The following is a 13,826-nucleotide window of genomic DNA, read 5'->3' as shown; positions in this document are numbered from 1 at the left end:
CTCTTTCTCTTTCTCTTTCTCTTTCTCTTTCTCTCTCTCTTTCTCTTTCTCTCTCTCTCTCTTTCTCTCTCTTTCTCTCTTCCTCCTCTCTTCCTCCTCTCTTCCTCTCTTCCTCTCCCTGCTCCCCTACTCGTCTCCCTGCTCCCCTACTCGTCTCCCTGCTCCCCTACTCGTCTCCCTGCTCCCCTGCCTCCTCCTCCTCCCCCCCCCCCTCCTCTTCCTCCTCCTCCCCCCTGAGAGAGCCATTTGGAACAAGACACAGAAGCCTTGATCACGTAACTTTTTTGCTTTTTCAGTTTCTTGAAGACCCATTAAAAACTGAAGGACCTAGTGTTTCAGTAAAGCAAGATCCTGAAGTGAAACAACATGCTGATGGATCAGAGCATAATGTAAGTTTTCACACAAGCACTTTATTGTGTAGGAAGTGTAGTAAGAATGCCATGACAGAAATATGGGCATTCAAGCTAAATTATTGATGGTGTGCAATTGTAACCTATGATACCAGCTATTTTCAAGAATTTTTGTGGTCTTCCAGTTGACTCTAGTTAGATGTGTTGTTTCATGTTTATCACCAATAGTATTTTAACAGAACTTGTAACAAGCATATTTCTGTGAACCATTACCCTTGTATTAATTTTTTATTATGATGGTATGTAATGAATGCATTAAGTACATGTTTGGTATCAACGGAGCAAGAAAGTCTTCCTCTTGGAAGAAACTTAATCTCATATGTCTCTGTCACAGTGCTGTAACAGAAGATCTGGAACTATATGTGTTGGGGTATAGTTTAGAGTTCCCAGTCGCTATTTACTGTAATATTTACATTACTGAAATCCTGCAGTGGCTGTATGTAATTCCTTCTGATTTCCCTCCAGTACACATGACATAAATGTGAATGGTTTCCCAAAGAGCAGGCACTGAAAATATATGGTGAAGAGCAAGAAGCTGTGTCAATAGCATTAAATTTTGTTAATTTTGATGATAATGTAGAGAATGCAATAATCATTTGATTAAACACTGAAAAGCCCTCTTATTTATTGGTTTACAGCTGGAAGATTATTGGGGTTTCTCTATTATCAGAGTTTAATTTTGAAATGTTGCCACACACCCATATATCAAGTTTGCATATGGGAGTATGACCTCCTGATAGAGCAGGCCGTAGTGCCACTGAAATCAGAATGGATTATGTGATAGGAATAGAAAGTGAAAGTATGCCAAATAAATACTACACAATGGCTGATAGCAAAATCAGAGACATTAGAACTGATTTGGATGAATTGTGACACTCAATCTTCCCAGTTGATTAGAATCTCTGCAGAGTTGGATGATATTCATAAGAAAGGAATATTGAGAACTGTGTCAGAACTTAGCAACTAGTTATAATTCAGCATTTTTTCTTTTTTTTTCATGCAGTCTGTTAAAGATCCATATGGAATAGCTTGGTCCACTGATTTTATCAAGGAGGATCCTGAATTGAATTTGGAAATTGTCCCTGAGGATATTGTAAGTATTCACATCTCTAATGTATTGCATGTAGTCAGGTAATGAGTCTTTTGCTAAGAGTAAAGGATGTATTACAGTGGAATTAGCACAGATTGTCAGTTTTCTGAAACTTTTTGCTGTTCGTAATTGTAGAGTATTCTTTTACTCCTGAACTTGACTTTCATATCATCTGTTATGTGCTGACTGTTGTAAACAGAAGTGGAAGGGGACTGGTTGCTGGTATAATCCTGTTTTCTGTAGCCCTTGTTGATATCAACTATATTGTATAATGGCTGTGTGTGATGGATACAGTAAATTCACATTTAGATGAAGTGTAAGTTCTAATAGTGTGGGTCATTTGAGAAATATTCCTCCTTTCAATAACCTCTGATAAATACAATTCAAAAGAACATTGGCTGGTCTTATCTTTTGTTGAATCATAGTTATTCGTGAGTTTGTCCTAAAATTTTTGGTTTTGAAAAAGAGAGAGAATTTGTGTGTTGCAGATCAGCCCTGATACTTTGGCCACAACCTGTACATATTGTGGCAGCTCCTGTGGTACTTGTTGTATTAGTTATAAATTTTTTAGTTATAGAAAACCTGTGTATGGCTTTTGGTTAATGATTGTACAGAGATGAAGCCATGTATGACCTCACAATTAGTCCTGGCAAATCTAAAGAGGAAAGATTATTTGCTTAGATATGCTTTATGACCTTGCTAAGGGAAAGATGCTCACATTGATAAACATGTCACAGAAATAAAATTAGAGAAAGACTATACAAGGTTACAGGTCAAGGAACCAAACTATCATGCTAGTGACAGCTCACAGTATGTAAAGGAGTGTAGCTGATTTGCAGCTACCAGACCAAGACTTAAGGTCACAGACTCATATTATGCCATTTTGAACAAATTAAAGGGATGCATTGGCATCAAAAGTAGACAGGACAGTAAGTGGAACACAAATAGTGTTGTTCCACAAGAAGGGTTTTACAGAAATAACACCACGCATAGTAGTCAGGGATGTGCAAATCAGAAGATTGGCCAAAACAATGAACAGTAGGGTGTCCTAAGGCATAGCTGTAGTTGTCAAAGTGGCTGGCTTGTAGTTGGTGACCAGTTACCATGAAAATAGAAAAGGCAGTACTGGCCTCCATATGCAACCCAAGAGATCATAGGTCGTACAGGATGCCTCCATAGCACCCGGGCAGAGGTGCAGAGATAATGCCCTCTGTATGGACTGCTGCTCTCAGTGCAAGTGTGGAGAACAGTGTGTTGCTGGTTGTGTGGCCTGGAAAACCAGGTCATGTGGTTGGCACTGAAACCACTGATGTGTACCCCACTTGTTACTTTGAAAATACGTATGAAATAGTGGTAGTCACCTGAGCAAATCTATGAATAGGATGTGTTACCATAACAGTGATCATGTGTAGCACATGCAGTTGTGCAGTGAACATCCTAGCTCTGTCATCTGGAGTGACATGCAGTCTAGGGCTTAATCATGATCCAGAAAAATAGGGCTGATCATTTTGATACTGGCACGTGGCCAGCAAGACAATGTATAAATTGCAGAATTGGGAATTTTATTAGGTAATTGCATGGGAAGCTAGATTAAGCTTTGTTACTGTACTCCTAAGTATATGATTTACAATGCACACTGTGAATCTTTTCTGAAAACCTGTATGTACTAGTTTCTACATCAGATATGTTTGTCAGGCTTAATTCTGATGTGCATACATTGCATATTATCATTTCCCTGTGTTTAATGATTTTTGTGATTGTAATTGCTGTCATATGTGAAGATACCATTAGCCTGAAAAATAATAGTAAGAGACACATCACCTAGTGAATGAAGTCATGAGATTAGATGTTGGGATCAAGAAGTTGCATTGATTTTTATCACTTGCTTGGTGTTGAATGGTAATTATCAGTTGTTTTTTAAATTTATATGAAGGTTTGGTGATCTTGCAGACCAATGTATGAGGTGCTACTAATTGAAAGCCCATATTCTGCATTAATGTTCCAACAGCTAAATGTCATGAGCTAATGTGGCAGTACTTAAAAAATTGAATGTGGAGGTTGTCTTGTAATGACACAGTTTTAGAAATTTAAGACATAGCCTCAGAACTATTGTATTTTTTGAAATGCTGGTTGTGTCTGTGCCATCCACTTGTTGCATGATACAGTTGAGGAACTAGACTGCTGATGGCTTATTTTTCTCATGTAGAATAATTTGTCCAGCTACAGTGAAGATGAAGAAAATAGAGATTCGGAGATGTGATTGAGATGGGGAGAATCATCTATTTCAACCGTCAAGTATTGTAAGGGAAAGTGGGTGGCCGAAATGTGGGTGGGAGCAAGTGTCCTGGGAAATAACCCAGAAGGACTATGCAGTGATCAGTTGGAGAACACATTGAGCATCAAATTGTTGTATGTTCAGATAACTAGGAGAATTAGCCAGTTCCATTACAACAAAGGTAATTTCTGAATAAGGTAGTATACAATGGAATGATATTGCAAAGAAATAGTGAGCTATGGAGTGAAATGAGAGCGCACACAATGTTCTGCAGAGTCATTTGTATGAGTGTATATGGAATGAATATGTAATGAAGCATATGTATATTTTTCATTATTTCATTCAGTGAGTTGGGTCGCTTAATATTCTGTGTGTAGATTATTAGGGTGTATTATTTTTTTTCTGTTTTCATTGGTTGTAGAGTGGATGAACAGGTATATTTAGTTTCTAGAAGATATTGTGTATCTAAAACAAAGTTCAGTACTATGTTATTAGCCACTCTTGTGCTCATCAGAATATTTTGACTCGGAGATGCAAGTTCCACTTAACTTTGGTCTTTGTGTTGAATGGGTTTAGACTTCGGCAATAGGTAGACAGCTGATAAAATTTCTGTGTAAAGGTGTATTAATTGTTTGTTCAAGAAGCAATCCAGAGACAAGCTGCTAGATTTGTCACTGGTAGATTCAAACAAAACACAAGTGTTGTGGAGATTTTTCAGGAACTCAAATTGGAATCCCTGGTGGGAAGGTGATGTTCTTTCAAGGAATGCTATTGAGAAAATTTAGAGAACTGTCATTTGAAGCTGACTGCCAAACTATTCAGTTGTTTCCAATATACATTGCACATAAGGACTATGGAGATAAAATTTGAGAAATCAGGGCTGATATGGAAGCACATATACAGTCTTTTTCCCTAGTTGTATTTGCGAGTGGAATGGGAAAGAAAATGACCAGCAGGGTTATGGGGTACTATTTGCCATGCACCATTAGGTGGATAGCAGAGTATTAATGTATGTGGAGATACTACATAAAATAAGTATCTGACTAAAGTAGTAGGAGGAACAGTGATATTTTTCATAGTAGTAAATGTGCATCTTCATACATACAAACTAATCTATTAGTAATTCCCATAACTAGCAGTGTTAGATTAGCATTAGTCACACTTCAGAGGTAAATTCCTGTGGGAGAAGGCTACATCGGATTTGGTGGGTAGCCACCTAGGTGTCAATGAGTCGGAGCATTGGCAAACACCCATTCTTATGCCAGTTCATAAGAACAGGATCAAACAAGATCAGATCAACGACATTGCAACTCATAATATTAATTCTCTACTTGAAATAGGAAAACTAAAGATTTGATGGATGACTTAGAGAAGCAGAAAATTTTAGAAACAGGGCTCCAGGAAATAAGAAATACTACAGAAGAACCATTCAAATCACAAGGCTACAGAATTTACAATGGTAAACCTGGAATGAGGGTTATGAAAGAATGTCCCCAATTAGGAACTGGGTTTATAGTCAATTGAAAACAATAGATTTGATTATTGATTTTCAAGCCACCTCCCCTAGAATTGCAACTTTGGGTTTAAAAATATATAACAAAATTTATATCATCATTAATGCCCATACCCCTACTAATGAAAATTTTCTAACAAAGACAAGGAACAAAGTGGAAAAGTTTTGGGATCTCCTTGACCAAGCAATAAACCATGTAAATATTAACATTGTTAAGATCCTGTTAGGGGACTTCAATGCTCAACTAAGAAGAGAAAAGAAATACTGGGATATTATGGGGAAATAGGCTCCACATAAATAAAAATGGTCAAAGACTTCCTGAAACCTGTAGGGAACACAAATTGGTCTCAAAGTACACATACTTCAAAAGGAGGCCAAACAAATGTAAAACTTGGAAACATCCTGATTGGGGAAAAGGAGAATGGCAGCTGGATCATGTATTTATGGACAAATTCTTCCACGGAGATACCTATAATGTTAAAATTCTCAGGCAACAAGCAGAAAATTTAGCCCCATTGGACGCACCTAATAGACATGTCTGGTGGATCTCAGAATATGACAAAATTCATAATGGAAGACATTGTGCATGGTTAAAATTTCAAACACACAAAACAGAAGAAGATGCAACCAACTTCAAAAATATCAAGCAAAAGTTCACACAAATTATCAGGCAAACCAAGAGACAATCACAGAAAGATCTAATCAACTCAATAGACGAAATTACCATAAAACCAATTTCAGAGACTTTTACAAAATGTTTGGAAGAAAATTACGAAAATTTACCCCTGCCACATTAATGCTGAAAAGGGAAGATCGAAAAAAGCCACATAATGACAAGGTAAATGCTGAAATCATGGCAAAACATTTCGTAAATTTTTAAATTGTGAAAAACCCCAGGAACTTGTAGCAATTAATACACACAGACAGACAGACACACACACACACACACACACACACACACACACACACACACACACACACATCAAGACTCCACCTGATCTCATAAATCCTCCAACAATTCAAGAGGGGGAAACAGCACTCAGAGATGAAAAATTATAAGGTGTGCAGAGAAGACCATGTTTTTGGTGGATATGTGGACATATGCCAGTGATATAATTCAAACATCCTTACACATAGCCCTAACAAAAATCTGGATAACAGAAAAGTTTCCCAAACATTGGACCACAGTCATAATCCACCCATTCCACAAAAAAAGGAGATAAAAGAAACCCAGGTAATTAGAGGTATCTCTCTTAGACTGCACATAGATTTTCTCCACAATCCTATACAAGAGTATCAAACAGCAAATAGAGGACGAATTAGGTGAATACCAAGGAGGCTTCAGACATTGTACAAACTGTGCAGAACAGATCATCACTTTAAAATTAGCCATATCATATTACAAGAAACAAAATGAACCTCTTGTAATACCTCCGTGGACTTTAAAAAAAAGCGCATGACTGTATCCATAGACTTTCAATGTTAAAGATCTTAAGAAATTTTGGGCTCCATGCAAAATTAATCAAATTGATAGAACTCACCTTAACCAACACTGTTTCATATGTCAAGTTTAGGGAGGAACTCTGGGCCATTCATCATAAAAGCAGGTTTAAGACAAGGAGATTGTTGGGCACTCTTGCTGTTGATCTGTGCTTTAGAATACATGATGATGAAATGGTACAAGATTAACCCAAAGAACATCCAAATTGGAAGATCCAAAAACAACACAACTTTAAATTGTCTAGGATTTGCTGGTGACCTTGCTTTCTTGTCCAACAGTATTCAGGAAACCAAACAAGTTATCTCACTACAGGAACTAGCGCAGAAAATTGGTCTTGAAACATCCTTTGAAAAACCAGTCATCATGTTAACTGACCCAACACTCATAAACAAAATTGGCATAGGAAACCAAGAAATCAAAATTGTAGATAAATTTGAATTACTGCGAGAAATCAGAACATATAAACTCTATGAAAAGCCAACATGGCATAACAGAATAAACAAATTGACTACAGCACAATATATCACCAAGAACACCTACAACAAAAAGATCCTGTCAATAGCAACAAAATTAAAACACTACAAAACAGTCACTCAACCAGAAAAAAACACACAAGTGAAACCATCTTCAAAACAACTAACACTGCAGAAATAGACAAAATACTCAAAATAGGGAGAAGAATCATCAGAACATGCATCAACTACTCATACCAGAAAGATACACTGGAGAGTAGCTACAAATGAGTCTTCAAGGAAATAGAACTGGTAATGAGTACAATTGGGAAGAAAAGATTTCATTTCTTGGACATGTAATCAGAACACCAGAAAACAGGATCATCAGCAGACTAACAGAAAAATTGTGGAATAGTAAGTGCAACATTAAGTGGATTATAGAAATAAAGGAAGATATGAATGAGCTACAGATTACATTTCGAGACCTAAGAAACAAAACTGACAAAATCAGGAAACTCACAAACAAACCAGACTGCAAATGAGAATCAAGACAATAGGAATGGTGATTCCTGATGAAGACAGAAGAATGAGACCTGAGAGAATGAACAAGTACTGGGCTGGCAGGAAACTGAAAAATTCTTTGTAGAAAGTTTGCTGGAGTGGTCCAATGAAGGCCATAAAATGGAAATAATTTATTATTTCTTTCCTTTCTCAGACGTTATGTCTGGTTAAAAATGGAAAGTGACACGAACCTTGATCAAGTGTGACTTCCTTTTAACTGTATGGTATATGTTACATTGCATTTAGGAACTTCCAGGTTATTATTATTATTATTATTATTATTATTATTATTATCTTTGCTTTCTCAGACCTTAGGTCTGGTTCGGAATGAAAGTGACGTGGACCTTGATCAAGCGTCACTTCCTTTTAACTGTACAGTATATTTTACATTGCGTTTAGGAACTTTCGGGTAGTTGAACATGTATCAATAATTACGGATTTCTGAAGTTGTATATATAAGTTTGGGTGTAGCTGTATTGCATTGATGTACTGGTGGATATTGCGTGGTATGACTCCTGTAGTTGAAAGTATAATTGGTATAATGTCAACTTTATCCTGATGCCACATGTCCTTGACTTCCTCAGCCAGTTGGATGTATTTTTCAATTTTTTCTCCTGTTTTCTTCTGTATATTTGCTGTATTGGGTATGGATATTTCAATTAGTTGTGTTAATTTCTTCTTTTTATTGGTGAGTATGATGTCAGGTTTGTTATGTGGCGTTGTTTTATCTGTTATAATGGTTCTGTTCCAGTATAATTTGTATTCATCATTCTCCGGTACATTTTGTGGTGTATACTTGTATGTAGGAACGTGTTGTTTTAAAAGTTTATATTGTAAGGCAACCTGTTGATGTATTATTTTTGCGACGTTGTCATGTCTTCTGGGGCATTCTGTATTTGCTAGTATTGTACATCCACTTGTGATGTGATCTACTGTTTCTATTTGTTGTTTGCAAAGTCTGCATTTATCTGTTGTGGTATTGGGATCTTTAATAATATGCTTGCTGTAATATCTGGTGTTTATTGTTTGATCCTGTATTGCAATCATGAATCCTTCTGTCTCACTGTATATATTGCCTCTTCTTAGCCATGTGTTGGATGCGTCTTGATCGATGTGTGGCTGTGTTAGATGATACGGGTGCTTGCCATGTAGTGTTTTCTTTTTCCAATTTACTTTCTTTGTATCTGTTGATGTTATGTGATCTAAAGGGTTGTAGAGGTGGTTATGAAATTGTAGTGGTGTAGCCGATGTATTTATGTGGGTGATTGCTTTGTGTATTTTGCTAGTTTCTGCTCGTTCTAGAAAGAATTTTCTTAAATTGTCTACCTGTCCATAATGTAGGTTTTTTATGTCGATAAATCCCCTTCCTCCTTCCTTTCTGCTTAATGTGAATCTTTCTGTTGCTGAATGTATGTGATGTACTCTATATTTGTGGCATTGTGATCGTGTAAGTGTATTCAGTGCTTCTAGGTCTGTGTTACTCCATTTCACTACTCCAAATGAGTAGGTCAATATTGGTATAGCATAGGTATTTATAGCTTTTGTCTTGTTTCTTGCTGTCAATTCTGTTTTCAGTATTTTTGTTAGTCTTTGTCTATATTTTTCTTTTAGCTCTTCCTTAATATTTCTATCATCTATTCCTATTTTTTTGTCTGTATCCTAGATATTTATAGGCATCTGTTTTTTCCATCGCTTCTATTGAGTCGCTGTGGTTATCCAATATGTAATCTTCTTGTTTAGTATGTTTTCCCTTGACTATGCTATTTTTCTTACATTTGTCTGTTCCAAAAGCCATATTTATATCATTGCTAAATACTTCTGTTATCTTTAGTAATTGGTTGAGTTGTTGATTTGTTATTATTATTATTATTATTATTATTATTATTATTATTATTATTGCAACTCAAGACAAATTAAGGTTATCATATCTTACTGAAAGAAATTCTACCTGAATAAGCAATTCCTCAGGGTGTTTGAAATCATCAGATTTCACAAGGCTATAACTTTGTCATAAAGATACAGAATTGGGGTCAGTTTTGTACTGCTATAGATACCTGAGAAGCCTTTATTTACAAAGAAATGAAGATTTTTCCCATTGTGAACAATTTGTGTGCACGTACAACATCAAGATGCTTTTCACAGCTGTCTTTAGGATCAGATTCGTCATTTATTGATCACAAATATCAAAACTCTTGACACATTTAAGCATCCATGCAATAGACTCCATCCATGCATTTGTAATCATGTCAGTTCAGGAAACTCACTGCTGTTGCCATGTAGCATCATAGTTCAAAGTTGTTGGAAGAGGATGCACTTAGGTGGAGCCTTTCACAAACTCCCACCAATAAAAAAGGTAGCATACTGAGAGACAAAGCAAATTTCAAGGTCAGATCTGCAGCCCCTTATAGTTAATCAATCCCTCTGGCACCTTCTTGTTAAGAAGTGCTCTTTCGTGCAGGTTTCAACGCAATGGTACACCACCCATATGAAAAATTATGTTTTTGATCATTTTTTCATCTCTTCTGTTTTTGGCCCTTTTGTGTGTTTCCTAATATTTTCCACTCCCGTCGGTTTGTTACAGAATTCCCTATTCTTCAGATTCAGTTTAGTGTTAATCCCACTAAACTGTTAATCACATTACATATGTCTAATAATGAATCATGATTACTTACATATGTTTAATAATAAATCATGATTACTGCCAACGAACTTCCTGTCCTGTATTGCACAGCACATTACCCTTATTATTGTTACAGCTACCAGTTAGTCTTATCCCTCGAGGACTCATTTTATACGTTTTAAAGCAGTCTGAAATGACTTGCTGCTGGAAGAAGTAGACAGTTGGTCATACACTAAATGAAACACACTGCATAAACTCCTTTGTGTCTGCTTGGATTTCAAATTGAAATGGGGTCAACAAATCAGTAAACTTTTCAAATAGTGTTCCATAGTGACATGTAGGTGCAAGGTTCCCTAGGTGAATGAAGAAGTTTGTGCAAGGTGTTCACATCATATTCCTACTACAAGGTTGTATAGGATAAATCCTAATGCCCTATAAGATTATCATATAGGATAGGACTGAGTGAAAGCATGCTAGAAAGCATTCCTGCAAGTTGACACTCAGGAGGAACACTTATAATTGCAAGGCAGAGAGATATGAGCTTTTTAGTTAACTTGTTCTCATGCTGGTGCCTCGTTAATTTATTATCAATCCAAATGCTTAAGAACTTCACTCATGGATTTGCATCCAGTGTCTCATTGATATGTCCTATCTATAAGTCATTTGGATTTGTTTGGAATTGCATGATGTTTGTTTTTGTAAGTATAAAGGTTGAATATTTGTTCTGTTGCCTGTAAACCAGCTGCAAGCATGTTCTATTATTCTCCTGGCTGTTTCTACTGTGAATGTTTTGTTTTTTGTTGCTAAGCTAAAATTAGTTCTTCTAAGTGTAATTCTTTTAACCCTAGTTTCCTCTAGTAAAGGGAGATCAAGGTTGTAATGTGATGCCAGTAAGTTTTCTCCACTTCTACTGCATATTTCAGTCATGCTGTAAAGTCAGCACAATATTTTACTAATTACATGGTTATGACCTTTACAAGAAGAGTTCTTGCTTCTGTGATTGATTTGACCATTCATCTGATTAAATTGATGGCTGGTCAAGTATACACTTCCTGACTGAGTGCCATAGATCTAATTTCAATTGTCATTTTTTCTCCCCAATGTTTTCAACTACTGATAAGAAATTGTTTTCATGGCATGTTCACTGTTGGTCTTGGAGTTCATATATTGTCATTTGGAGATACTGAGTGGAACTATAGTCACTAGAAAGTGGAGTGCCAAGTTGAGAAATAGGAGCACTGTTGACATACTCATCTGCTTGGGTTCTATAGAGGGGTAACAGCGGTGGAGGCAGCCAGAAACATTTGTGCCCTGTTTGTGTTTAATGCCATTGGACAGAGCTTTGCAGGAAAATGGTTTTTTTATTCTAATGAGACTTGTTTTGCTATTAGTGACTTACATTTGGGATTTGATTAAGATTATTTAAATGCATTAATTCACAGTGATCCATGTCATTGTACTTGAGAACTGGCAAATTCGATGAACTTGGATCATTTCATGAACTTCTGACATTTGCATGCAATGGGGAAGACTCAAAAATAGGGTGTAAAGGTACCACATGCATTACACCAAAATAACAAAAATCGATGTCCATCTGTGCTTGATTGTCATCAGTTGGCTTGTGAACAACACTAACCTTTCCTGCCCTGTATCATTATGCTGATCAGAAATGGTGGCTTTGTGCTAAAATAAGGAAAAAAGAGAATGGTTGAGCCCAAAGAAAGCCGCAACAAAAAGCATCCATGAAAGATACTGTTGTTCATCCAGAGTGGTTTGCTGTGAATTGCTTCCTCAAGGTGTAACCACTGATTACTGCTGAAATTTGTCAACAACTGACGTGTTGCAGATGCAGTACATGAATGACTAGGAAGACACTACTCCAGGATAAAGCCCGCCCGAAATATGCTACACTGACAAAAACAGTACACATGAGTTGAATTTTAAAATCATTGCACCCCACCTTATTCACCTGATCTAGCATTCTCAGATTTTCTCCTTTTCTGCTCTCTATTGAACAACCTTCAAGAAACTTCCTTTCCAGATGAAAATGAGCACTGAACCTAGCTCAACAAGTTCTTTGCTTTAAAAACCATGTGACTTCTACAGTTACAGATACAAAAAGTCACCCCAGCATTGGGAGACTGCTGTAAATAGTGAAGGAGAACATTTCATTGATTATTAAGGTCTCTCTTATTTGTACCTGTAGTGTCTACTAACTATTAAACTTACTGTAAAACATTATGAACCATAAAACAGTCGAATACTTGCTGCAGGCGGATGCATATGCATAACTTTTTTTTACTGGTCAACTGTTACCTTTCATCTGTGTCTAACCAGTATGTATAATGTTCAAAATAATACTTGGTCTGTTGAGCCCAGTGTCCGGGTACAGATACGGCAAACACATTCTTTCCGAATGCAGTTAACTCAGTGCATGTGTGCTAGGTGTTCGATGATGAATATTATTGTCTTGAGTTGTCAAGTTTATGAAGAATTTAATACTTTCTCAAAATAATTCTGATCCCCAAGTGAAGTTGTGGATGAGTAAATGTCAGAAAATTTTTAATTTCTTGTCATAAAATGATGTGGCACTGTTGAGAGATGACTGTAATCTGTGCACCATTGATTCTTAGAACATTTTTAGTAGTAGTTTGTGGGTCAGCTGTGTTGTGACAGTCATCCAGCATAAAAGCTTATTATTCTTGTTTTCATGTGTTGGTGTGGACAATTTTAATGAACAACACAGTGTGTACATTGATGTATTTTGTAGGTTATCAAATTATGAGCATGCTTCTAAAAGTAATTTTGTATGAAGAAAATATAATGAAGAATTGACAGAACCTGTAAAGTAGTTGATAAATTTGTTTACATCATTGTAAAAATGACTGAACTACTAAATATCCACCAATTGATGTTGGAAATAATTTGAATTTTTTGTATGATCAGTAGGCCTGGTAGTTGCAGCAGATAGAGATACAATTATTTCTTAATGCAAAACAACAGTATACTTACTTATTAAAGGTCAGTTAAATCAAAAGTACAATTCAGCTGAGGATAGAGTGATTAAAAGTTTCCTCTTGGGCAATCGCATATATGCGAAATGAGTTTCTAAATTGTTATACTAACATTTCTTTTTCTAAATGATTGACAATGTGTTCACACAATTGGCTGTGTGGAATTAAACATAGCTCCTGAAAGAATTTTTTAAAATTACTTTTAAATCGGAAATTATTCAAATAACACCATTCCTTTAAAATACAAATACATAAGGAATGTGTTAAATTAGGCATGCAATTAGTGTACCTAAAACTTGAAATCTGAAAGATAAAAGTAAAACACTGACTGCATTTGGGACACAATAGATTCTGTACAGGACTCGTGCAAATAGCATCATTCTTAATGCA

The 13,826-nt window shown here is 36.2% G+C and overlaps 1 protein-coding gene across 4 annotated transcripts in view; it reads left to right on the top strand.

The window, feature by feature from the left end:
* LOC124554107 (zinc finger protein 493-like) overlaps positions 1-13,826 on the top strand; it is a 115,414-nt gene that overhangs the window by 33,236 nt on the left and 68,352 nt on the right. For 3 of the 4 annotated variants that reach the window (XM_047128172.1, XM_047128171.1, XM_047128173.1), the window contains exons 3-4: positions 297-389; positions 1,414-1,503. In XM_047128172.1, the coding sequence (XP_046984128.1) occupies positions 297-389; positions 1,414-1,503 (183 nt within the window). The remainder of the gene's footprint in view (positions 1-296; positions 390-1,413; positions 1,504-13,826) is intronic. The other variant, XM_047128174.1, reaches the window with a different exon arrangement.

Source organism: Schistocerca americana, chromosome 11, assembly GCF_021461395.2.
Source record: "Schistocerca americana isolate TAMUIC-IGC-003095 chromosome 11, iqSchAmer2.1, whole genome shotgun sequence".
Classification (NCBI taxonomy): Eukaryota; Metazoa; Arthropoda; class Insecta; order Orthoptera; family Acrididae; genus Schistocerca; species Schistocerca americana.
The sequence above is the reverse complement of the archived record's forward strand: the minus strand, read 5'-3'. Positions and strand labels throughout refer to the sequence as shown.